The following is a 25,324-nucleotide window of genomic DNA, read 5'->3' as shown; positions in this document are numbered from 1 at the left end:
CTAGATAGTGTATCTATCTTCTAGTATTTATCAGAGAATGAGGGGGAAGAACTGGTGAATAGCTTTCCACTTGACACTTGTTATAACACACACACACACATACATTGTAGAAACATGGATAATTGCCCATCACGTTCTAACATGCAACAAAGTCTTCTTTGTTTGGATGAATTTACAGTTTCAGAGGTGGAGAAAAGAGAGACAGATACGTTTCATATTAGTTTATTTAATCACCTGACCTCTCCATGTGAAAACTCCCTTGTATGGTTGTTAACTGCTAACAAAAGGGCCAGTTCCAATAATGGTGACGCATTAACTCGTTGACTGAGGAAGGGAGTAGGCACGAGGCCAAGAAGACAATCAAGGAGGGGAGCAAAACGTCGTAGTCGTCGGTAGCCGTCCGGAGTGCTCAGGGGGAGAGGAGACGCTTGGATCATTTTGCTCTCACGGAAGGAGGGTTTATAATTCAGTAATTGACAGAGAGGGTTGGCCCAGACTTTCAATGAAGGTATGCCAGACTGGCAAGTTGCGCGCAACTTTTGTTAACCTGTTGGAGGAAGAGTTTGCATTCCAATCGGTCAGGATATGCAGGTGGCCGAACCGCGGCAAGAGTTTCGACGCAAATTCTTGGGATTTGTTGTCATAACATGTGTCAATTTTGATCGCAAAAGAGGCTTGAAATCGATGTAATGTAATATAGGTTAGTTTCGAGACTGATATGTCCGTGTTGGGCGAAATCCTTGAAATGAGGGACGAACTGCGCAGCATCTTTGTCAAAGAATTAATCGGACGACGTCCTAAAGAAATTCGGCAGTAGAACTGGTCTCTTCGCCTTGTTAGTACATTGTTAGTGAGCACGTCAAGATGCGCTGGACAACGATAGCCCTCCTGATCGCTGGAGTTTTCCTTCGGCCCTCAGAAACGCAAGACACCGTACCTGTCACAGGTGAGTGTAGGCTAAATGAAGAGATGGTCAGTTTAGTTACTCATTGCCCACATGGTTATTAAGGGAACTGTTCAAAAGCAAAATCACTTAATTTGAAGATCATTAACTAACTAGAGTTCAATACTGAAGTATGCAGAGGTGCAGGACTTCCAGAAGGTAAACCGTCAAGTAGGCTAAGGCACTAAAACTGTTTTGTCCAAAGTGTCCAAACCTGTACAGCCTGCGTACACACACACACACACACACACACACACACACAAATATGCACACACCGAAACTGTTTGTTATACTTATACAATATCTACCCTTGGCAAGGTTAAAGAACATTTGTGATCCACTGACTTGGTGTCATCAGATTTGAGACTAATGCATGCATAAAGAAAGGGCACAGCTGTGAACTGAATTAGAGGGATAGCCTAATCTCAAGTGTGTTTGTGGTGGTCTATGTATGTGTGAACTGATACAACCCAGCATCACAGTTAATCTGTCTTTCTCTGTGTGTGCATGTGTGTATGTGTGTGTGTGTGTGTCCAGGTCCAGCAAAAAGACAGTTTTTCTTCACTATTATTTCAATCACAGAATCCTCAATGGCTCGCTTGCCAAAAACTATTGGCTGTAAATCAAAGCCATTTTTGTTACTATTAAATGTTAATTTGGAAGGCAGATAAGAAAGGTTACACCAGATGCACATAAATATACATGGCTCTGAAGTCTTAATCAAAAAGCAAACATGTGGCTTGCAGGTACAGGGCAGCACTCTGTTTGAACTAAGTGCCGAGAGGCTGTGGTTGTCCAAATGAAAGCTCTCAAAAACACATCCAAATACAGTATCCGTGTCACAGGGGACTTTTTTCCCATTGGAATGCAGGGAAGGCACATTCTTTTGATCCTCCATGTATAAGTTGCCAACACTAATCCAGTCCTTCACCCTTCTTCTGTCATTTCGGTATCCCTCTCCCTTTCTCTCTCTCTCTCTCCCTCCCTCTGTTTTATCCGTCATTGAATTCCAATGGCTCTCCTCAATTTTATGCCTTCTGCACTATTTATTGTATTTCTTCATATTGCTATTTTCATCCACTACTTTTAGCTGTTAATATCACTAGGCTGTTTGACACTGGAGTGAGAGGGAAGCATTACATAACATTGCCTCTTTCTCTCACACACTTTCTGTGTCTTCTGGTCTTTCCTGCCTCTTCTGGTCTTTCCTGCCTCTCATTTGTTCTTGAGCACTTCATAAAACTTTAATGGCCACCGGCTCTTCTTTTCAAGTAGTCTTCACCCCAAGATGAAAGAATAAAAGCAATACACGGGCTCAAAGAGAGACAAAAGAATGGAGAGGCAATGCCATTATGTTCACAAGCATGCTAAGAGCATTCATCATAAGATTCTAATTATTGAGTATTGATTTAGTGGGGGAATGTGTGTGTGTGTGTGTGTGTGTGGTGCATGTGAGCATACCTCGGCAGGTGTGGGCTAGCACCATTGTTCTGCGGTCTACCTTTGCACTATTTCACACAGGGCTCCGGGTTGGGCCAGTAAAAGCGTCCCCACATCTCTACTCCCGGGTGCTATCATGTTGCTGCTTCATTAAATGCACTCAGTCTCACACAATGCCCCTCAGGAGTCTATGTGTTTTTCTCACAACACAGAGCCAGGGGTGTGAGTGTGTGAATGTGAGTGTGTGAATGTGAGTGTGTGTGATTGTGTGAGTGAGTGAGTGTGTGTGAGAGTGAGTGTGTGTGACAGTGTGATTGTGTGAGTGAGTGAGTGTGTGTGACAGTGTGATTGTGTGTGAGAGTGTGTGTGAGAGTGTGATTGTGTGTGAGAGTGTTTGAGTGTGTGAGTGAAGCTAGAGGTGTGTTCTCTTCTCATTTTCTCTTCATCTCTTATTTTCCTCATCTCTTTCTCTTCCTCAGGAATAGGGTTCGCTTTGCTATCTGGCCACATTAAGTGGATTTAAAAAAAGAGAGATAGAAAACAAATATGTGACGTTTATGTTGCTTGAGTAAAAACAAACACCTGTGGTGAATAATACCATTAGCAAACAAAGCTCTCGGTGGGTGTGAAATGGAGTTCATTATAACAAGCCTGATTGTTCTCTAAGACCCCCAGCCTGTGGAGGTAAACAGTATCTGAGCTGGTGTATAGGCCACAAGTACAAGGTTGGCTGCTGTTGTCTCCATGCAAATTTAAGCTGCCATGCATAACACACCATAACCATGTATTTTCCAAAAGGTATAGCAAAGAGATTCTCTTCTATGAATGTCGGTTATTTGTTTCATTTATCGAGGCAAAAGAAAATGAATAGGATCTTTAAAAAAAAGTACATATTACACTTTTGTGAGCAAACAAGCACTGTCAGGGGGTGGGGGGATTTCCACTGTTTGCTATAATGACAACATTGTGACTGTGTTTGCCTTTCTCTCTCTCTCTCTCTCTCTCTCTCTCTCTTTCCTGTATATCTCCTCCTGTCCTGGTGTGTGGTCCCCTCTCCCCCTACTCCGTTTCAAGTGTTTAACTGCTGCGAGGGGGACATTGTCATCGTCCTGGATGCCTCGAGCAGCGTGGCCGCCTATGAATTCACCCACATGGTCCACTTCCTGTCCGACCTGCTCCGACCCTTCCAGCTGGGCCGCGGCCACGTCCGGGTGGGGCTCCTGCAGGTGGGCACCGAGCCTCGGATTGAGTTCGTCCTGGACGGCCACACGGCCCAGAGCGGGCTGCAGTGGGCGATACGCAACACCCAGCAGCTCCAGGGCGACACCAACACGGTCGAGGCCCTGCGTCTGGCCCAGAGGCTGCTGGGAGTCCGTCCCGGGGACAAGAGAAGGGACGGCCCCCCCAAGGTGCTCCTGTGGCTGACGGACGGGGTGGAGCCAGGGCCGGTGGAAGAGCCAATGGGAGAGCTCCGGCGAGCAGGCGTGGCAGTTCTGGCGGTCTCCACGGGTTCAAGCAACTACCAGGTGCTCCGTCGCACAGTGTCTCCACCTGTGGAAGACCACTTGCACTTTGTGGACGTAGATGACATTAGCATCATCACAGAGGACCTCAGAGATGCCATCATTGGTAAGAGAAAAAGAGAGAGAGAGAGAGAGAGAGAGAGAGAGAGAGAGAGAGAGAGACAGACACAGACACACAGACAGACAGACAGACGAATGATATTGAGATAAAAATATTGAGAGAGAGAAATGTAGAGGTCAAAACCAAAGGAGTAAGTGATTGAGACAGATTGTATAAAGAGAGAAAAAGTCATTTGGGAAAAAAATTAGATGAAAGATAATAGATGGTCGGGTGAGCTATATTGAGGCGCTGTCCGAGCGATGGTGCAGCTGGGCCCAGAGATGACAACGTGCGGACAGTAAGCGCGGCTAATTTAGTTTCATGAGATGACTGATTTGGAGCTCAAAGCGAATTACGAGGAGATGGAGAAAACTCACAGGCTCGTCAGAGAAAAGAGCAGTGTCCAAAAAAGACACCCTGGAACAATCCCCATCCCCACGTGTGCCTATTCAGTTTAATGTAACAGCGTTCACAATCGACAAATAATGAATCTTTTCAGATTCGCACGTGGCAAAACATCTCAGCTGTGCGGGGTGGGTGGCTTCTCAGGAGCACAGTGAGAGGGAGGCGAGGAGACGAGGGACGAGAGCTTCCTGACAGCGGCTTATGCAGCCCTCCTCCACTGCTCCACTCTTTGACTCGTTAAATGCTCCTAATGAACCCTGGCTTGTCTCCTTTCATTTCTCTCCTGCTTTTCTGTAACACACTTTCTCTTCCTCTCTCTCTATTTCTTTCTCTCCAACTTTCTCTCAGCCCCTTTCTTTCACACTCACTCACACACAGACACTCACACTCACAGGCTGTATCAGATCAATCTAGTTTTTTGCCACCCGAAGGGTTGTACGGATTAAAACGATCGTACCGCACCCTTCTGTCTATTAACAGTCTCATCTACACCATCAAAAACAGAATGGAGGCTTTTAGTGCCCACTAGGCTGAAATGTAATTTTCACTCTTGCTTGAGTGGTGAATAAAAATGAATCCTTTTAGAATTACGAGTGGACACTGCCTCATAATGCCTTCTATTGCTAAAACCCCATTTGCAACTTTGCTTCAGCAGAGAATATCAATCTGTTTTACAGTTGTGGTTTATGGTTGATGAGAGCAATCTGTGTGGCTGCAGCTCCTCATACCAGACCGGCTCAGAAGTGTTTTGACTGCAGTTGATGAGATGAGTGGAATCAGTTGCCTGCCATACAGTTGTAGTGTAGTGGAGGTTTCTTCAGTCATGATGCTTTTTGATGAAGTATATTTTTTATGTGGATATAGGACAGTTGAGAGAGACAGGAAGTGTGTGGGAGAAAGAGTCAAGGGGGGTGGGATTGGGAAATGATCAAACCAAGGTCTTTATGGACATGTGCGGCTACGGCTGTCACCCTACTGAACTCTAGCTCTGCATCCTGGTGACAACCAACCAACTAAGCCCCCCCCCACCCCCACCCGATGCCTCCTTGCCTGTGCCTGTTGAGGTGTCCACGACAACAAGGAGGCGGACTTTTTTGCCCATCATCAGCCCCCTCTCCCCCAGACAATTGCCTGTTAAGGTGTCCACGGCCATGGCAACCTTGACAGAGACAACAAGGAGGCGGACAGTTTGCCCATCAAAAGCCCTCAAACTGTATTTCGTTGACTTTGTACTTACACTCTGCACAATGACAATAAAGCTGAATCCATCCATCCATCCATCCATCCATCCAATGATAGTTTTTCTTTATTTGTACCATTTGTTCTCCTCCTTGTGTCAGAGATCATCCGTGCAGATCGACTCCAGGTGCGTGATGTTACTTCCAGGAGTGCCATCCTGCAGTGGAGGCCTGTTTTGACTGCACACACTGGGACCTACGAGCTGAACTACGGGCCCTCGGCCGACGGGGTACCGACGGGAGGGCATGTCAGGGGCCCAGGGACCAGCACCAGCTCCAACCAGTGGTCGTACGTCAGACAGACCCTGCCGGGAGACCACAGTACGTGGCAGCTGACCAATCTGAGGCCGGGTACCACTTACACGGCATCGCTCAGACCTGAGTCCAACCAGCAGCTGCTCAAAACTCTCAGTGTGAGCTTCACCACACTATCAGGTGAGAGACAGAGCAGGGAGGGTTGGAGTAAGAAAAGGAGATAATGAAGGAGAAGAAAAGGAGAGAATGACTGAGAAGGAGAGAGAGAGATAGGGAATAAGAGAAAAGAGAAGCAAAAGAGAAGGAGACAAAGAGAGATATGGAGAGTTGGAAGATGGAAAAGACAGAAGGCTTAACACACATTATTAAAACAATATTGGGTATTTAAATACTACAAAATAGAATCATTGACAGAAGGAAGAGAGGAAGACATGTAGAGAGACTGATGAAGAAAGAAAGAAGAGGGTGGGCATATAGACCCCCCACACACACACCCACCTCCACCTTCCACCTGTTCAGCCTGAAGCTACTAGACATTAGCTGCAGCACACCACCTGCTGAGACAGAATGGAGGGGTGGGGGCGATGAGAAAGGGAGAAAAAGATGACCTGAGGAAGTGAGAGAGAAAGTGATACAGAGAAGGAGAGGGAGAAATAGATACAAAGAACTATAGGAGGGCTGTGCAGATGGATGAGATGATCTGAAACTGTCAGTGAAACTAATTCCTGAAATATGAAGGAATAAAAGTCAGTGATTGTAGAATTAAAGAATTAAATGATGCAGCAATCATCAATTGGATTTTTTTTTCTGCACCACAGTGCAGTAGCCGGAAATTTATGGAGTCAAGAAGTAGCTCACTTCACTGGGTACATTAGCTCATTTCTTTCTTTATCTCCCTGCCATATAGAAAAAGGGTTGGATTGAAGGTTAATGTTCTCTAATGGTTTATGGTTATAAAATATAATAGAAAATGGCTCAAATGGTTCTACAAAGCATGTTAGAGGAACCCATGTGTTTTGCTTAAAGCCATAGACTGGATAAATAAGGCTGAAGACTGTTCTATTTTAATGTTTCTGAAGGACAAATTCAAAATCAGAAGTCTGCCAAAAGGCTTGACTGGATGTGTTCTCACTTATTTCAAAGCAAATACATGTCTTGCTACTTTTTCAGATGTTCCAGAAATTCTAAGTCCAACCACGGTCTCTATTTCTGAGTCGGGCCCAGACAACGTGCGTGTGAGCTGGGGCCCGCTGCAGCCCAGTCGGGTTCGGCGGTACCAGGTGGAGTATGCGGTACTACCCTCTGGAGTGGTACGAACAGTCACCCTCCAGAGTCACGAAAACTCCACCTTGCTGACCCAACTGCAGCCAGATTCGCAGTACCTGGTCACAGTCACCGCGCTGCACTTCAACGGCCAGGAGAGGACGATGTCGGTCAAAGCCTGCACTCAGGAGGGTAAGACAGGATCCTTTGTGTTTGCATCTACAAATGGACAAGACAGGGAAACGATTTATTGCACTGCCACAATCCATGACAATCCATCCTTTTTTAATAAACAGAATATTATGTAGTCAGACTTATTTGGCTTGCACTCTGAAGAACCCATAAGATAAACACAGAGCGCACTTACTGCCCAAATAGAATACACCACGATGGGAATAGTACACAAATCCCAAGAACAGACTTTGACATTTGTTTTCATAGTCTCCAAAATCCTGAGAAATGAATGTCATTACTGAAGAGAAAGCATTATTCTCTTAAAAGACTGGTCTATATGTTGGATCTAGCCTGGCATCACCATACCACAAATGTCTCTTCAGTCACTTAAAGTAAGTCATTGAAAGTATGGTAATCCATTAAGATTTGTTAGTGGAAGACACTTTACTCGTGGGCACAGAACAATAAAAATCATTGAATCAGCTTGTGCTGTATTGTGCTTTAAAGAGCTTGTGAGGGGCATTCTGAGATGTGAGAGGCATTCAGAGTTAAAGTCTATACTCAGGTTTCAGCCAGTGTATTCACATCACTTCAGATAAAATGAATCCACTTGCTGCAGGGATGATGATAACCACTATCACATTGTTGCAGCAGGTTTCTCAAATCATTGTTTTATATTATCAAAAACACTCTGCAAAGCTTGCTGACCTCTCCAGAGGAAATGTGCTCAGTCTATTTCTGCTCTGGGACAGTATCTCAGAGCAAAAAGTGAGCGAGTCAGATTCAGATTGGCAGTGCCATGCTAGACTGGGGTCATTTATCACTATGACTACCTTTCTGAGAACTACACTGTGTAGCTGACTTGAAAACAAATAAACCAAGAAGGGCTCATTAAGTCACAGAAATAGTTTCATTCACTATGCCTGTTCACATACTTTCTGTCAAGTACTTTATTTTGACGGTAAAAATGACGGCTTGGTTCTTGATTGGCCACTGCGTGAAATCCCCCACCTGTACATGTACATGTTATCCAGCTTGTCAGGTTTAGGCATGAGGTGGGTTGTAACTGCATGTTCAGATCCAGCCATGATGCCAGTGTTTGTTTTGATATTTCTCTGCTGACACAGATGTGATATACCCCTAACCCTGACAAGCAAATACATCACTGCCTTCTGTTGGTGTGCACAACAGAGTCAGGGATGAATATTTCCAGTGCTGTAGACCTATCCAAATCTTATGACACATTCATTTGGCTACTTCCTACTTGTAGTGGATGCTTTCACCACATGCTTAGTGTAGTTGACCTCGAGAGATTTATATTTCATCATTGCCTGTGCAGTTAAGAGTGATGAACGACAAGGATATAGCCAGAGGATTATCTCTAAAGGTCAGCGCCTTTTTTAGGGAGGGCTGCCACCCCGACATTCCTGAAGCTGTTATGAATAATTTACAAAGTCAAAAAACGTCTGTCTTCTAGAGAAGAGACTCAGCCTCTTTAGTAACCTGGTGATGCTCCAGACCTGATGACCTTGACACAGCTATATTACTTTTTAAGATGTTTTTTACCTTCAGAGGAGGGGGAGAGCAACTTGGGGGTGGGGGCGGGCAACCTCTGGTCTCTGGCCCCTGACCCAGATGTGGCCCAGATCTGATGCAGATACTTAACCTGGTTGAACTCTGAGAGCTGCCACTGTCAGCTGTACTCTCAGACTAAATCGTGTCTATTCTTATCTCATCACTTGTCACTCTCCCTATCTCCCCCTCCATCTTCCCCCATGCTTCTCACTTCATGTCAACCTCTATCTAATCCCCCCCTTTCATCTGCATTTCACCATTTCCCTCTTAATCTCTCCACCTCCAACTTGCACTCCTTTTCTACTCTCATCTACTCTCATACCTGCTGTTTTTTCTCCCTTTCATCTCATTTTCTTTATAATTTTCCTCTCACATTTTGTCCTACTCTCTCTCTATCTTCACGCTTCCTGTCTCTCTTTGCCCTCTTTGTCTCTCTCCTCACCCCTTTACCTCCCTTGCTCCTATTGCATCTCCCTTCTCCTCAATTCCCACTTCTGTATCTCATCTTCATTCTTTATCTCTTACCCCCCTCTCTATCTCTTTACTCCTCTCTCTCCTCCTCCATTTCCTCTCTATCCACCTATCTCAGTGCTGCCACCTCTGGAGGACCTGCAGCTGAGGCCCATGGGCCGGAACTCTGTGCAGGTGGAGTGGAGAGGTCGCACAGGTGGACCACAGGGCTACTGGGTGAGCTGGGACGGGGCCAGACCTTCGTCCTCCCGCTCGCCATCCTCATCCTCATCCCTCTACCTGCCGTCTAGCTCCGTGTCTACCTTCCTCACCAACCTGGCGCCTAACAGCCGGGTGTGTGTGTCGCCTGTGTACAAGACAGCACGGGGACAAGGCCTGTGTTGTACACACAAACATTCAGGTTTGCATGTTTCTACACCTATGTTGTAAAATAACAATGAGATATTAATAGTAAAATAACAACGAGATATTAATGCACGTTATGAATAACGTAAAATAACATATGTTATCGATATGTTCATATTTAGCATGTGAAAAAGAACATTAGCATTGGCTAAGAAAAAAGCACTGAGCAAAACTTGAATGTTGACTCCTCAGAAAGGAACTCCCTTGCTCAAATTTTGTTTTTTAACTATAGCTCATCTGAATGTAATCATCTGAAGCGATCCAAATAATGCCTCTCTAATTTGTTGTCTAATTTAACACCCGAGTTCCTGCATTTAGGCTCTTATCAATAGACCTCTGTTTTGTCAGTGAAATATGCTCTAAACCCTGAAGTGCATAAGCACTGTAACAGCCTCTCTGGAATTTAAATATACAGTCGTCTTCAGTAGATCCATACGGAGATACTCTCCACCATGTGTTTATCTAACTACATTTTCCCTTTCCTCTCCCCATCTCATTTTCCCTGGCTGATCCTCTTACCCTTGCCTGCAGACTTTTGGCAGTAGATGTCCAATTCTTTGAATCCACTTGGAAACCAAGAGCTAATACTGTAGGCACTCTGCTGGAAAACAAGGCCTTATCATCTCTGCTCTGCAAACCCCATCAAGTTCCATTGTTGCTTCTCAGTGTACAATTATAGCCTGCAAATGGGCAAATTAATGTCTTGTTTATGGTTAGAGTTTGAATGAAATTGGGCAGTGGATGCCATGAATGATAGTAACTGTAGATCAGAGGACCAAAAGCCAGCCCAGAGACAAACAATGGATGAAAAGGATAGGAAGAGGCAAATGCATTTAAAAATCAGACAGATGGACATTTTACATAATTTCAGCAGAAGACGTTGCCTAGCACTGTGCTACTGACGACTGAACTTTTGTTGCTGTCATCTTCACTGGGACACACACACACACACACACACACACACACACACACACACACACACACCATACCCTACCCTATCATACAAACACACACAGATAACACAGACAGAGCAGATGCAAAGACATAACATCACATACAGCTGCCCTTAACTAACAAATATTCAGCATTTTTTATGTTACAAACATTTCTGCTGTAAGGCTTGAAAATATGCCATAGGCATACATTTAGTATGATCATCTCACTAGCTCATCTAGAGTCTAGTGTACTTAGTGTTTGTGTGTGAACAGTGACACTCAGTGGTCATTTGATCAAATTACACCTGACTGTCAATACATTTGTTATCAAACTATCTAAGTAATTGCTTCAATTATAGTATAATGTATGAACGTCTAATGTTTAATCTAATTAATGTATTTGAAATGAAGATGTATAGCCTATATCTTGTCTGCTTTGAGATGTAAAAAATGATTTTAATATGTATTGTAAAGAATTAAGACATTTGGTGCTTTTACATTGGTTTGACTATTAAAACATGCAGTTGTTTCATTGTTTTAGACCATGAATTTTGCATAACATGTTTCATTGCATAACATGAAAATACACTTTTTATGTAAAATCATATTTAAGTAAATATCTGTCACTTCTAAAAGTCATTGATATGTTGTGATGTAAACCAGATTAAAGGAATCAATGTAAAGACTGTCATCTGTCAGTGACTGTCTTCTCATTGCAAGATGTGTAAGAAGTGAAAATAAGAAGACGTCACAGTGAAGCTCACCTGGTTCGACCTCTCACCTCCTCCTCTAAGCGCCCTCACAATGTCTTCACTCCTTCAACAGACTGCCACACTGTTCACACATTCTACTCACACCACACACTGCCTTTGAAATCTCCCACACAAAAGCTATATTGTCAGCTGAACTCCACTACTACAAGCAATTCCTGCATTCCTGTTCTATGTTAGGCTACTGTTCACTTTCATCATGCATGAGTCTGAATCTGAATTTGCACAGAAGACAGAGGAAGAATAATCCATAATCCATTTATCAAGTTGGTTAACTCTGGCCTTTCATGAGATAGAAAGGCCTGTTAAACCCTGTCAAGGGATGCTGACACACACTGATTCTGAGGACAAATTGCATCATCTGATTAAACACTGGCAGGAATTCGGTCATGATAGCTAAACATGCCCCGTTCTTTTCTCAAAAGAATTAGATTGCATAAAATAGAAGTAGGCCTAACCTAGCTGTGTGTTTGAATAACACGTGCATGCACTCATGGGCGGATTATGAACTTTTGGGCCCCTGGGCCCAGATGTATTAAGGGCCCCCCACTAATTGCCGTATATGTGGGAGGGGGGGTTTGGGGGTCCTCCCCCAGAATTTTTTTTAAATTTGTTTGATGTGATTTCCTGTATTCTGGTGCATTTTGGGGATTGCCAATACTAAATTCAATCAGATTCATAGCCTACATCCTGATTTGTTGATATTGAGGCAATGATTCCATGCAAAGGCTTGGGCTTCAGGGCCCCCTGACCCCTTGGGCCCCTGGGCCCGGTAGGCCCGTGCAGTAATCCATCCCTGCATGCACTTAGGCCGTTTTGTAGGCCAATCTAGCCTATATGTAATGTTAATTATGTGCATTTAAACTGATTAAACGGTCACTGTCTTTGCATGTTTAACTCACCTTCGATTTTAAAATAATCCAATAAAGTTTTAAGTCTTTCTATGAGAGCTATGTGAAAAAGTGTGTACGAAACGTGTGAAACCAAAGGAAAAAGTCTACATTTGTAAGCATGACTTCTGCAGTCCTAGGTGAAGATCAAGTGGATCAAGAAAACTGTGAATGGTCGGTCTAGGGCTAGGCTAGGCCTAGCCTACATATTCTGTTTTTATTTTTGTGGTGAAGTTTGTCCAGTCCACATCTGAATCCGACCAATCAGAGGCCACCAGGAAGTTACAGGTTTTGCTAAGCTTGTTGTGCCTTCGCTAGAGTTCCTGCCCCTGAGCCTCGGTCTCTCCTTGCTCCTGATGCCCTCCCTTGAGCACACAATGGCGGCGGGAGATATGAGGCTGCCCGGGGAGGGGTTACTAATTAAGGACAAATTGTATTCCGGAGTAATGCTCACACTAGAGAATTGTCTTTTACCAGCGGAGCAATTAAGTCAAACCCCGTCGGCTGAGCACGGGCTGTCGGGGGAGACGGAGGAGCAGTTACGAATCAGTGGCTGCGAAAGGATACAGGCCGCAGGGATACTACTTCGACTTCCACAGGTTGGCAATGATGGCTCTTAAGTCTTTATCAAATATTTAAACCATGCCCTGATGTGCAACTGTATGAAATAGCATAGCTAAATCGGCTTTATAAGGTGTTACACTTCTTGCTATTGCTACATTATTCTGTAGCCCAGGCAAGTTGTGATGTGTGCACGTGCCTTTTTTGCTGGCCCTTTCGTAACCTATTCTGTTTAGAGAGCCATTTGACGGATTTCCATTGCATATGATCTAATTTGAGCGCTTTTGCAGTTATAATTGTGTCTATCGTCGTAAATGGACCATCTTTGACAGACCAAAGCGATTCATCTCATATTGAACTCTGCAGGTTGCCATGGCCACTGGGCAGATACTATTCCAGAGGTTTTACTACTGCAAGTCATTTGTACGGCACTGTGCAGAGGTAATCTGTAAACATTCATCTTTGCAACTTTGGTCTAAGTGAGCCTAGTCCTTTGAGGAAAGGCAAAGGGTGTGGTGTAATTTTCATTTCAGCATCATGCTCTGTGAATCTATAGCTTCCATGCCTGGCCTACATATGCAACTTTTCTTCATTCTTGTCATGATTCCACATTATTATTCTGGATTATTTAATTTCACCTGTCCTAATCAGATATATAAATGTATAAACCTATATTTGTGTTTCCAGTAACCATTTGCTTCCTCGCATACTACCTTCACCTCACTGCTCTTAGACTGTTGCCATGGCGTGTGTGCACCTGGCCTCGAAGATTGAAGAAGAGCCAAGGAGGGTCCGTGATGTGCTGAATGTGTTCCACTTCCTGAAAGAGAGTAGAGGAGGCAAGTGAGTAAGCATGCTTATGCAGGTACACACAAATGAGCAAGCAAGCATGCATTGTCTTTCAAGAGCATGGATGCTCTCTCACACACACACACACACACACCTGGGTACTCTTTCATGTGCACAGTTGATTGCATGACATCATTCCTTTTTCCGACTCGATTTTATCTGCGGTTACCAGGATCAACAGTGGTCTGATAGAGTGACCTGTTAAATCTGAGCAACATTGACATTATCTGTACATGTCAGAGTTAGATGGGAGGTAAAGATGACGTGGATGGAAAAGATGACATTTGAATACTGTTGTCCTCAGTATTGATTGCAAAACGCAGTGAGTTGATCACTAAATTGGCCTTCAAATTTGTTCATTGCATCAAAATAATGTGAAAAGTAGTTGATGGATGTTGTGTCATATCTAAATGAAGTGCATATCCATCACAAGGATGTCATCTTGCTTCACCTTTTGGCTTAAAATGAATAATGCTAAAAATAGCTAAGAGTTCCTAATGGAATAGCCTAAGAAAACGTGCCTGAAATCTTGCATCCAAATGATTGTACTCGTATTTGATGGGACACGTGAGCCTCGAGCCTCAAGCTTTGAGCCTCTGCCTACGCTTGATCATCTTAAAACATGACCTAATTTATAGGGATGCACGATATATCGGCGGCCGATATATTATTAGCCGATAAGTGAAAAAATGAAAATATTATTATCGGTCCGATAACAGAATTCTGGCCGATAATTTGCACCGATATTTTTTAAAGTCCTAATTTAGGCCTAGGTAAGGTCCGTCTGGCTACACTGAGCTAGCCTACTTGACAGTGTTGTAGTCAAGTCACTATGCCTCGAGTCCGAGTCCAGGTTCGAGTCCCCAGTGTTCAAGTCCGAGTCAAGTCCAAGTCATAAAAAAAAAATTCCGAGTCGAGTCCACTACTCATCCGAGTCAAGTCCGAGTCGAGTCACTATTGATCCACGTCGAGTCCCTATTGATCAAGTCGAGTCCAAGTCCAGCACTAAAGTAAGCATAGGCTACATGTCGTTCCATTTTTTTCCATTGCAGATGAAATCCTTAAAAGCAAAACGGACAATCTTCTGTCTCCAAGCAGGGGTGCCATCACCCAATGTGTTGTATTTATTATATCGGAGAGAATACCATACTATAGCCATACCATAGCCTATAGGCCTACTCATAACAAATGAGCAATCCACATCCCAATCACACAGGCCATTAAGTCACATTATGCTGTTACTGACTGCTGACAATTGTATAGGCAGTGTTGTAGAAGTTCATACTTCACAAGAGCTAGATGGACGTTGGAGTAGGCCTATTTTGTAAGAGGTAGTGTGGATCATAAAAGGGCCTCCCCCGCGCATTCTTTTAAATTCTGGCTGTTAAATAGCCTACACAATTTTAGCGCAGTTTGGGAGGGACAGAAACAGAGCAGGGCCCGTCTTGGTGAACACTGGCTACCGGCAACTGCATAATTATGTTATCACTTCACTGACACTATGGAGACATATTTTACATCAACAATAGAGATGAAAACTAGCTTTCGGTTAACGGAGATGTAGATCATCTGCCTAATTAATTTCTTTGCGCAACAGGCCACATTCTACATTCATTTCAGCGAGATGAGTGAAATAAATGTTTTTTTTTAAGCTGCCATCGCCATGGGTTACTATTTGCTACGATATTCACCTGTTAGAAATAGAACACGTTGCTATTTCCTTTTTTTTCGTGCAGTGGATTAGGCTATCAAATCGCTTGTTTGAACAGTAACAGTAATCCAGTTCATTCGTGGTTTTAAATATAGTTGTTTCTGGCCTACCCACGAGAGAGTTTGTCAGTTTCACTTGGCGCGAACCGAGGGCCTACATTGACACTACATGGACACTCTACTAGGCAATTTACAGTAATGTTATGGTTCTATATTTTATGACACCAAAATTAAGAAGTATGCTATATCTTGATCGGGAAAACTTTTTAGTTTATTTTTCTTTCATCCGATAATAGCCTGCTGCAATTTAACAGACAGAAGCACGGCAGGGCACGCCCCGAATGAAAATGAATGAATGGAACCGCCGCTACCAGCGTCAGTCAGGGGAAAACACTGTTCACCAAGTCACGATGATCAGCTATCCAGCAGCAGTGTGTACTGTTTAGCCTAGGCTGAGTGTAATCTTAGGTAATGTTATGTCATGTATGAGAACTAATATACAATAACCTACTACATTGAAATAGCGGCGGCCATATCTCCAGGCATTTTGGTGTTAAAGTTAACGTTAGTTTGCTTTGCATATGAACATGATGTGACTTGCGATGTATGACACGAAGCAGTAGCCTAAAATTCCCTTGAACTAAAATTAGTATTACGAATAATTTAGATATTAAATGTATCATGTAGCAAATTATAGCCTAATGACATACTACAATTATAGCCTGATGATATATTACAAAAAAAGTCGAGGAGTCCTCGACGAAGTCACGTGAAAAGTAATGAATGATAGTCCGAGCCCAGTTAAGAAGTCATTAAGTGCTCAAGTCCAAGTCAAGTCACGAGTCTCTAAATTTAGCTAATGACTCGGACTCGAGTTCAAGTCTCGGACTCGAGTACTACAACACTGCTATTTGAGCTTGGTTGGCCATACTTTTTCCTCAATATAATGTCAGCGGTGTGAATGTATTTCACCACTCTAACAAAATCTGTGGATATGCGTTCATTTGGGAATCTGTGCATCTCAAAATCCTCTTATGAATGATCCGCCATTTAACCTTAACAGAGCGGAGCTCAGCCCTATCTAGAGCCATCTTGTGCTGGTGTGTTTGCACTTTACCAGCTGGTCGGGAAACAAATAAACAAACTCGTTAGTGGGACGAAAGTACATAAGTAGGCCTAGTTCTAAGTTGTGTTTTAGTATTATATTTGCATTACTTTAGCTTAGGTTTTGTATTATTACCTAGAAATATGCTAACCATTCGTGCTTCAGTTCCAGACAGGTCATCATAATAAGTTATTAAAACCTTCGGGGCTAACGCCTTTCATTTCTGCTGCAGCAGGTTGTACGCAACAGAGTAAACGGACATAAGATACAGTCTAAGGAGTTGCAGCTTTATTCAGTTACCCGCAGTTGAAACTAAACCTAAAAAAAATAAAGTTTCCCTCACAAACTCTGATTTGGTCGCTATACTGTAGCTTATTCCAAGCTGAGCCGTTTAGTCCTAAAACGATTCAAACTCTCTAGCCACTCACTCGCAATTCACTGACGTCAGGTTCACTAGGAGCCACACATACTGTAGGGCTAGGCTACTGTTATGTTGTTGACTGCCGTACTATTGAGGACTATAATGAGTTCTGTCCATCATTTGGTGGTAGGTAAAATTACTGCAATAAAATTATGCTTATTAAATGCTTTCCCCAAATGACTTTTCACAAATTTTTTTCAAGAGTAATATTATCGGTTATCGTACCGGTATCGGCCACAACAAACCAAAAAATATCGGTTATCGTTATCGGCCCTAAAATTCCATATTGGTGCATCTCTACTAATTTATCAAGTACTTTTAATCACCTGATGATCTCAAATGAGTTCGTTTCAAGCTGTGGGTTTACAGAGACAGCTGTAGTACTGCACTCATCACTATATTTCATGTTTTCGCTCCGCTCACTTTCTCTCTTTGTGCTCACCATTGCCTGGCATGTTTGTGAGCTGTGTGATGTCAGACGCATCACATCCTATGATTTGTGACATGAATGAATGAATGAACGAATGAATTCATTCATTCATTAATGAAGGATCGCCTTAAGCTGATCTTATTGGGCTGCTTATTGGGCTGGCTTTTCGCAAAAGTGATCTTCACTCAAGTTCTCTTTTAGTCCAGAACTAACTGGCCCATTTTGCATAAAGTATCACTAACCACATTCACGTCCTTGGTACAGTTGCATACCTTGTGTCCATGGAGAACACTCAGCAGGACATTTAAATTAGTTACTTACTTACTTATCCATTTGGCGGATGCTTATCCTGCTTGATGATGCTTAAAGCGACTTACCTACGTTAAGTATTACAAGAGCATGTCTCCCCAGTTGCCCTGCTTTGCTCAAGGGCACAACAGTGGCAGTCAGGAATTGAGCCCACAACTTTTCAGGCAGCTCTACCTCAAGTGATGGACCAATGTGCTAACAGCACCAATATCATGCCCGTGGAGAACACAGACTGCTGGGAAGAATGTGTTTGTGTGCATTATACTGCAAGTTGCACAGGCCCCAGCCGTTACTCAACTGGCTGGGGCACCTGCACCGCACGCCGATTCCAGCCCCGTGGTCCTTTCCGGATCTCACCCCGTCTCTCTCTCCAACTCTCTTCCTGTCGTTCTCAACAATCCTATCACATTAAAAATATAAAAAGTAAATTCAAATATACTTTAAAAAGTGTCCATTAACGTATATGTGTAATTGTTAATGATTTCCAAATCCCCTCTCCAGTAGAGGGTACTACCCCATGCCCTTGGATGGCAGTTACATCAACATGAAGAGTCAGGTGATCAAAGCGGAGAGAAGACTACTGAAGGAGCTGGGCTTCTGTGTGCATGTCAAACACCCACACAAGGCAAGTCCTGGTCACACACCATACACACACACGCACTAATATACGCGTATGCAGATGTGGCCCTGTCTGGCTATATTGGTTGAAATACTCCAACTTATTTTGATAAAAGCTATATGAGAGGATTTATGAAATTGTTGTTTTAAGGGAGTCCATTGAACAAAGCATGTCTCTGTATTCAGTGCAAAAGCTGCTAGTACTTTGAAAAAGCTCAATTAGAATTTGATATGAGGGATATTGTTATGGTTTGTGGTTTGATTTACTTTTTTGTTATTTTCCTTTTTTCATTTAAACAAATCACTACTTCCTGTTCTTGTGAAAGCCATTAGTAACAGTTAGTCTTTTTGTTTTTAGATCATTGTGATGTACCTGCAAGTTTTAGAATGTGAAAAGAATTCAGAACTAGTTCAGATGGCGTGGTAAGTGCTTGCGCCTCCTCCTCCTCCTCAGTTCTGCTGTGTTCGGTGCTCAAAATGAGCATTACATTTCAAGAAGGTAATAAATAAATCTCTGACTGCTCTCCTCATTTGCCTCCCATCTGTTTGCAGGAACTACATGAATGACAGTTTGAGGACAGACGTGTTTCTGAGGTTCAGAGCAGAGACTGTGGCCTGTGCCTGCATCTACCTGTCCACCAGATGCCTACAGGTCTCCCAGCTCTTACCATTTTTCCTGCTAGGCAAAAGCATGAAAATGCACTCAGTTTCTGAGAAAGTTTGTGCCTTCCACAAGTAATTGGTGACAAGTGCCCCTACTTGCAAATTGAGCAGATTTCCTTCTTTCAAACCTCCTGCTGGTAATTGTCATAGTCGGTTAAAGCTACCATGTGATTGTTTGCTCACGGTTAGTTGTGCCAGTTTATAGTTAGTATGTTGTTTTCTGTTTGCTTGTATTTACTTTGTTTGTGTCTGTTTAAACTCTTGGTCAGATCCCTCTACCAGATGAGCCCCCATGGTTCCTTTTATTTGGGGCGAGGGAGGAGGACTTACGAGATATCTGTGGAAGGATTCTGCACCTGTACACCCTCCCGAGTGTCCCTCTATCCACCCTCCTGAAGCAGGTAGAGGAGACGCGTCAGGCCCTGGATGCCCTCAGCAGCAAGGGGAAGCCCAGCATGGCGATGTCTGCTGCTGCCACCCCCAACTTGGAGCCATTCAGTAGCTTCTCCCCTGCCTCCAAAGCCGGTGAGGGTGCGGAGGTTGCCTGATTAATGTTGTACAACAATTGGGTTGGCTATGGAACTATTTGTTTCTGAATGGCCGAGAGACGTTCCATGAGTTGGAATATCCCTGGACTGCTTGAACAAGAATACACCTTTGCGTTCTACTCCAGGTTTTGTATACAAGCATAATGATTTTTGTGGTGGTTAGACAATGTAGTGTACACTGTCATGCACCTCAACTTATATAGGCTTTGCACGCTTTGCATGTCTGCCCATGGACAGTGAATTTCAATTAAATCTTAAAATTAATTAAAATCTTTGTTGTAAATTTGAAGTGATTGTTACAATGTTGGTTGAGTGTTTGTTTTTGCCTTCTTTGCATTACCTCCTCACAGCTTCCCCTGCGGATGGTCGGCCCAATCACGAGACTTCTCTCAACCAAGTGGCCCTGAAAAATGCCTGTCGGAAACTAGCCAATGGAGATGAGTAAGTACTCCCAATATTTGCCTGTGCATTGGTGTGACTTGGTCTCCCTGTGAAAAGTATTATAGAGGTTGGACCTAAAATCTGAGAAATTAATTTCACACTAGCCAGTTGTGGATACCTTTGCAGTGTAGATTGATATATTTGTCTACAAATTCAACATTAAATTGAATTTAGTTACATATTGTTATTACATTACATACATAAATATTTGTTTGTTAAATTGTAGGCAAGAGCGACTTAGTCGCAGTGAAGAGAGAAGAGAAACCAAAAGCACTTCTCCCCCGAGACGCAGGTATGGCAAGGAATTGTCTCTGCAGGAGTATATCTTAATTATAAGCACTAGTGTCTATTCCCTCTTCTTGCAAAGCACTCCCTTAAGCATTTCTTACTCTGTCTTTTGATTAGGGCTGTGCGATTTATCGAAATAATCAATTGTGATTATGACTTCTAATGATTATGAAAACAAAATGATGATTTTGCTACATTCAGTTTCAAGTTTTGAAACGTGGATGAGTTCCAAAATCACAGAGTAATCGTGTTTAATAATCGTGATCTCAATATTGGACAACATAATGGTGAATGGTGGAAAAAAAAGATTTTTGCCATAATCAAGCAGCCCTGCTTTCGGTCCCTGTCTTCTCCACAGGCGCAGTCGCAGTGTTGCCTCCCCCCATCACTCACTCTCTCCAGAGCGTCACAAAAAAGTCTCTCACAGAGAAAGGGATGGAGAGAAGGACCGGTGGAGGGATAGAGACAGAGATAAAGACCGGAGTAGGGAGAAGAGTAGGGAGAGGGAAAGAGAGAAGGACAGAGAGAGAGACCGACAGAGGAATCACCGAAGAGAGAGAGAAAGAGGGGAGAGAGAAGGACCCAGGAAGGAAGTTCGTTCGTCACACAGAAGATGACCCTTCAGATCAGAGGACCACATTCCAAGATGTATTATGGACCAAAAATCAAGTTGTAATTTTTTAAAACTTTAGACAAAAAGCTGTGACTTTCATAAACAGTTTTTGTAATAAAAAGTTGTCATATTTTATGTTTTCTTGGTCCATAAGTATCTTTGTGTGTGTGTGTCTACTCCACATCATTGTAAATGAGGGCTAAGCTCTCAATGATTCCTCAAGTTTAAATCAAATCAACAAAAATGAGAGAAAAAAATCTAAATAAAAAGATGTGTAGTGATAAATCTGACTTTTAAAAACACTTCATCTGTGTTGGAAAAGTGAGCCCAAAGATTGTGGTCGCCTCTCCACAACCTCCCCCAGGGCTGAGACAGATTTAATGAACAGAGGTAGCTGCCAACGGTGCACTCTTTGACATCACCATGCTGTTATTAATTACTGTCCTGTGTGCCTTCGAGACAGCTGTGTAATACTGCTTTACCTATAGGTTCAGTGCTAAATCAGAAAGAAAAGACTGTCAACAACTGAATTTACATATATTTTAAATGATGTTAGGATTTAGTTTAGACATCAAGAATGAAGTAACCTATAATAGTCAAGTCAAGTCAGATTTATTTGTATAGCGCATTTAACATGCACAGAGTGCAACCCAAAGCGCTCCACATACAAGAAAGACATTGTCATTGACACAGACTAACAAAGACAATAGATGCCGGACGGAGCGGCGTAGTCGCCAGCGTAGCCGCGACACCAAGACATACAACAAACAAATTAATAAATAAAAAAAATACAAATTAAAAATGAAATTAGTCCAATTTCCAACCGGCTGAAAATGTCCTGGCAAAGTTGACCGCGTGAAAACTGCGCACAGCTGTGTCTTCACAACCGACGCAACACCAACAAAGTTCTTTATAACTGACCAACCCGGAGAATTCACTGGCAGTCTGGAGAGCACTGGAAGAACAAGACAGTCCGAATTTGTGATGGGCGACCCTGCTGATTTTTAGATCGGTGGTCCTAGACAGTGACCGTTTGTTTGTTGTTTCATGGTTGACGCTGTCTTGAGTTTCTTAGCACTCAATCCAGACTCCAGGCACCGGTAGATGCTAGCATGGCAGCTAGCATGTCAGCCGCAGCTCGGTAGTCGTGGCAGCTGATCTTGCAGATTAACGTTAGGCACCCTTGCTGAGCAATCCCTCCGTCCAGACATTGGATGTGCAGCGTCACGGATGGATGAGGGACTTCAGAGACATAAGGCAGGCTAGCCAAGACTCTCATCAGCCCAATGGAAGCTGGTTAACGTTAACTTGACGTTGATGGTGTCAGCCGAGTTTGTTAATCAGAAAAAGGACTAAGAATAACACAAAAACGATCGAAAATAACATAAATAAAGAGTGATTACATTTAACTAGAAAAATAAATAAAATTACGAACATTAGCCTACATAAAAATAAACAAAAACATGATGCCAGATGGAGCGGCGTGTCTCCACGTGTCTAGTGTGACCATTAAAGGATTTTTGGTTGGAAAATGTTGCCTCAAATTATAATAATGGAAATAATGATATTGGGGTAAATCAGAACTGATTTGTATCAAGCATTGGTGTCCACAATTGTGCTTTCAGAATCAAATTGTGTGAGGATATGACTTATTTAACCCTTAGAAGCCTAAGCTGTTTTTAGGGCATTTTCACTACCTTTATTCATAAGGATTTATTCTGGTCATTGTAAGTGCCACACACACACACACACACACACACATTATATATTGTTTTTTTTTCAGCAGAGTCTATGCTATCCAGATCTCATTTCATGTATTAGTACTAGCATTGATTTTATTTTGATTTTTAAAGAATTAAAATACAAAAAGCTTATTATAAAAATTCTTATATTTTGACATGTATCTCACCACAACAAGCTCATAGCTCTACATGCATTTCATTTGTGTGTAGGGCAGACTGTCCTGAATCTGGCAATATCATTGCCATGGTGGAGGGATTCTCTGGGGTTGAGCAATTTACAGAAATATGTGGTGTGTGATTTACGGAAATAAATGCCATTTTTTATTTAGTGATGAAAAATGACCTTTCTGCGCTCCAGACACGAACTGATATGACCTGACTTGACCCGAGTTTGCGTGTTAGCCTGCGTGTATGCACTCATAATGATTCTCAACTTTTTACTGCATTGCCATAAACAAAGTAAAGGCAAAAAAGTTTTTCTTTGTTGAACAAATTGGGATGCAATGTGAGCCTTGAATTGGATGCCATGCAGGAATTTGGTAGGATCTCAAAACCGGATTATGAACATGCTTTGCCATAGAGAAACACACGATAGCGTTGGATTATAAACATGCTTTGCCACAAAAACAGAGAAAAACGTGGGGTAAGTCCAGCTATATGAAGTTATTATTTTGCTGTCACGTCGTCTGTTTTATAACCCAGAAGGATGTACTTGGTATCAAATGATAGCTCTGTGTCTCCTCTTTCATCTGACATGCGTGGCATATCTATCCGATCACGGGTCCGCGAGTAATTCAAACGAGAGTGATGGGTGTGCGGCATTGGTTTGTGTACATGACGTTATTATTTTGCAGTCACTTCGTCTGTTTTTATAAGCCAGAAGGATCGATATACATGATATCAATGAATAGCCCTGTGTCTCCTCTTTCATCTGATATGCTTGGCATATCTATGCGATCACGGGTTCGCGAGTAGTTCAAACGAGAGTGATGGGTGCGCAGGTGAACGCAGAGAAGTATAGGCTGTAAATATGATGCAATTTGATTTAATTTCAGGATTTTTTTTATTTTCATACTTGATCGTACAGACAAGTGCGTGGTCTTTTTGGAAAGCCCCACTTCTGCCCTGTCACGCTATAAAGGTTTCATCTCGCTGCGATGAACAGTTCCGGAGCAATGTAACAGAGAAGAAAGGGTGTGTTTTTTGACGCACTTTGCGTCAATCGGGTTCTAAGCAGGGATGGTTTACTGCACGAGCCAACCGGGCCCAGGCGGTGTAGAAGGACCCAGTGTTACTGTATTAATACCTGGTGTACATCATTAAGATGGAACTAGGTTACCCTCACCTGTCAGCAGACCAAGTTTAACTCGGGAAGTCAGATTGATCACCTGGGGGACATACAGCGGGGAAAATCAGTATTGAACACGTCAACATTTTTTTCAATAAGTTCAGATGCAAAACCCTCTAAATCCGTCTGACCACTTTTCTTTTAAATGAGCATTTAAATTCAGGCTCCTATAGGTTTTTGCCTAAATCGATATTTCAGACCAGGAAGAGAGTGGTATTTAGTGGGTTTAGAAGTTAACTAATTTGATTAATGTATACTATGTGTGGAGAGCATCCCCTCATCATCTTTATCTAATTTTTGACATAGGTGACTAGGTGATAGGTGATTTAGAGGCTTTTGCATCTGAACCCTTCAAGTATACTTCCAATGAGGCTATTTGCATGAAATTTTCACCAGACATTATTACTAACTTGGATAATCCACCCAAATAAAAAAAATCCAAACATTAAATTCCATAGGTAGAGTTATGTGTAATAAAGTGGAATGACACAGGAAAAAAGTATTGAACACGCCTGCTGAAATTTCTTAAATACTTTGTGGAAAAGCCTTTATTTGTAATGACAGCTTCAAGGCATTTCCTGTATGACGAAACTAATCACTCACAGTATTCTGGTGTGATTTTGGACCATTCTTTTAAACAGATAGTCCTTTAATATTGAAGATTCCAGGGCTCCTTCTTGTGAATCCTGATCTTTAATTAACTTCCAAAACTTTTCATTGGGTTGAAGTCAGACCCTTGATTTCCTTTCTCTGAAACCAATTGAGAGTTTCCTTTGCTGAATGGTTTGTATCATTGATCTGCTGGAAGGTCTAGCCATGTCTCATCCTCATCATCCTGGTGGATGTAAAGATTCTCCCGGAACAAAATGACTCCATTCATCATTCCTTCAACTGTATGAATGAAGTCTGCCAGTACCATGAGATGAAAAACAGGCCACACCATGATGCCACCATCTCCAAACCTCACTGTTGGTAGGGTATTTTTAGGGGGATGCACAGTGCCATTTCTCCTCCAAATATGGTGTGTAGTATGACATCCGAAAAGTTCAATTTTGCTCTCGCCTGACCAGAATACATTCTCTCAGTATTTCATAGGATTGTCTAAATGCTGTGTAGCAAACTTTCAACGAGCTTTGACATGTTTTTCTTCAGAAATAGAGTCATGTGGGATGAGTGTGCATAGGCCATGGCGGTGGAGTGCATTACCTATGATTTTCTCTTTAACAGTTGTACCTGCTGCCTCCAAGTCTTTCTGGAGCTTTCTCCGAGTGGTCCTTGGCTCTTGGGCTAC

General features: G+C 42.7%; 2 protein-coding genes across 2 annotated transcripts; both read left to right on the top strand.

The window, feature by feature from the left end:
* The first annotated feature begins 364 nt into the window (after positions 1-364).
* LOC125302037 (von Willebrand factor A domain-containing protein 1-like) lies at positions 365-11,418 on the top strand. The gene is made up of 6 exons (XM_048254984.1): positions 365-946; positions 3,458-4,012; positions 5,752-6,084; positions 7,075-7,359; positions 9,506-9,787; positions 10,324-11,418. Exons 1-6 carry the CDS (start codon positions 865-867, stop codon positions 10,335-10,337), a joined length of 1,551 nt encoding a protein of 516 aa, XP_048110941.1. The 5' UTR covers positions 365-864; the 3' UTR covers positions 10,338-11,418.
* Positions 11,419-12,642: 1,224 nt separating this feature from the next.
* Positions 12,643-21,082, top strand: LOC125301957 (cyclin-L2-like). The gene is made up of 10 exons (XM_048254850.1): positions 12,643-12,986; positions 13,315-13,389; positions 13,682-13,791; positions 18,277-18,397; positions 18,749-18,813; positions 18,943-19,042; positions 19,323-19,578; positions 19,952-20,042; positions 20,269-20,334; positions 20,689-21,082. The coding sequence occupies exons 1-10, from the start codon at positions 12,744-12,746 to the stop codon at positions 20,945-20,947; spliced, it is 1,386 nt and encodes a 461-aa protein (XP_048110807.1). The 5' UTR covers positions 12,643-12,743; the 3' UTR covers positions 20,948-21,082.
* The last annotated feature ends 4,242 nt before the right edge of the window (positions 21,083-25,324 follow it).

The sequence above is a fragment of the Alosa alosa genome, chromosome 10 (assembly GCF_017589495.1).
Source record: "Alosa alosa isolate M-15738 ecotype Scorff River chromosome 10, AALO_Geno_1.1, whole genome shotgun sequence".
In the NCBI taxonomy this organism is placed as follows: Eukaryota; Metazoa; Chordata; class Actinopteri; order Clupeiformes; family Clupeidae; genus Alosa; species Alosa alosa.
This window is presented reverse-complemented; position numbering and strand designations above follow the sequence as displayed.

Bases quoted from the DNA above. Each gene is read 5' to 3' on its own strand.
- LOC125302037 (XM_048254984.1), top strand. From the start codon at position 865: ATGCGCTGGACAACGATAGCCCTCCTGATCGCTGGAGTTTTCCTTCGG. The intron at 947-3,457 runs GTGAGTGTAGGC...CTCCGTTTCAAG, and splicing joins AGACACCGTACCTGTCACAG to TGTTTAACTGCTGCGAGGGG. The intron at 4,013-5,751 runs GTAAGAGAAAAA...TCCTTGTGTCAG, and splicing joins CCTCAGAGATGCCATCATTG to AGATCATCCGTGCAGATCGA.
- LOC125301957 (XM_048254850.1), top strand. From the start codon at position 12,744: ATGCCCTCCCTTGAGCACACAATGGCGGCGGGAGATATGAGGCTGCCC. The intron at 13,390-13,681 runs GTAATCTGTAAA...CACTGCTCTTAG, and splicing joins TTGTACGGCACTGTGCAGAG to ACTGTTGCCATGGCGTGTGT. The intron at 20,335-20,688 runs GTATGGCAAGGA...TCTTCTCCACAG, and splicing joins ACTTCTCCCCCGAGACGCAG to GCGCAGTCGCAGTGTTGCCT.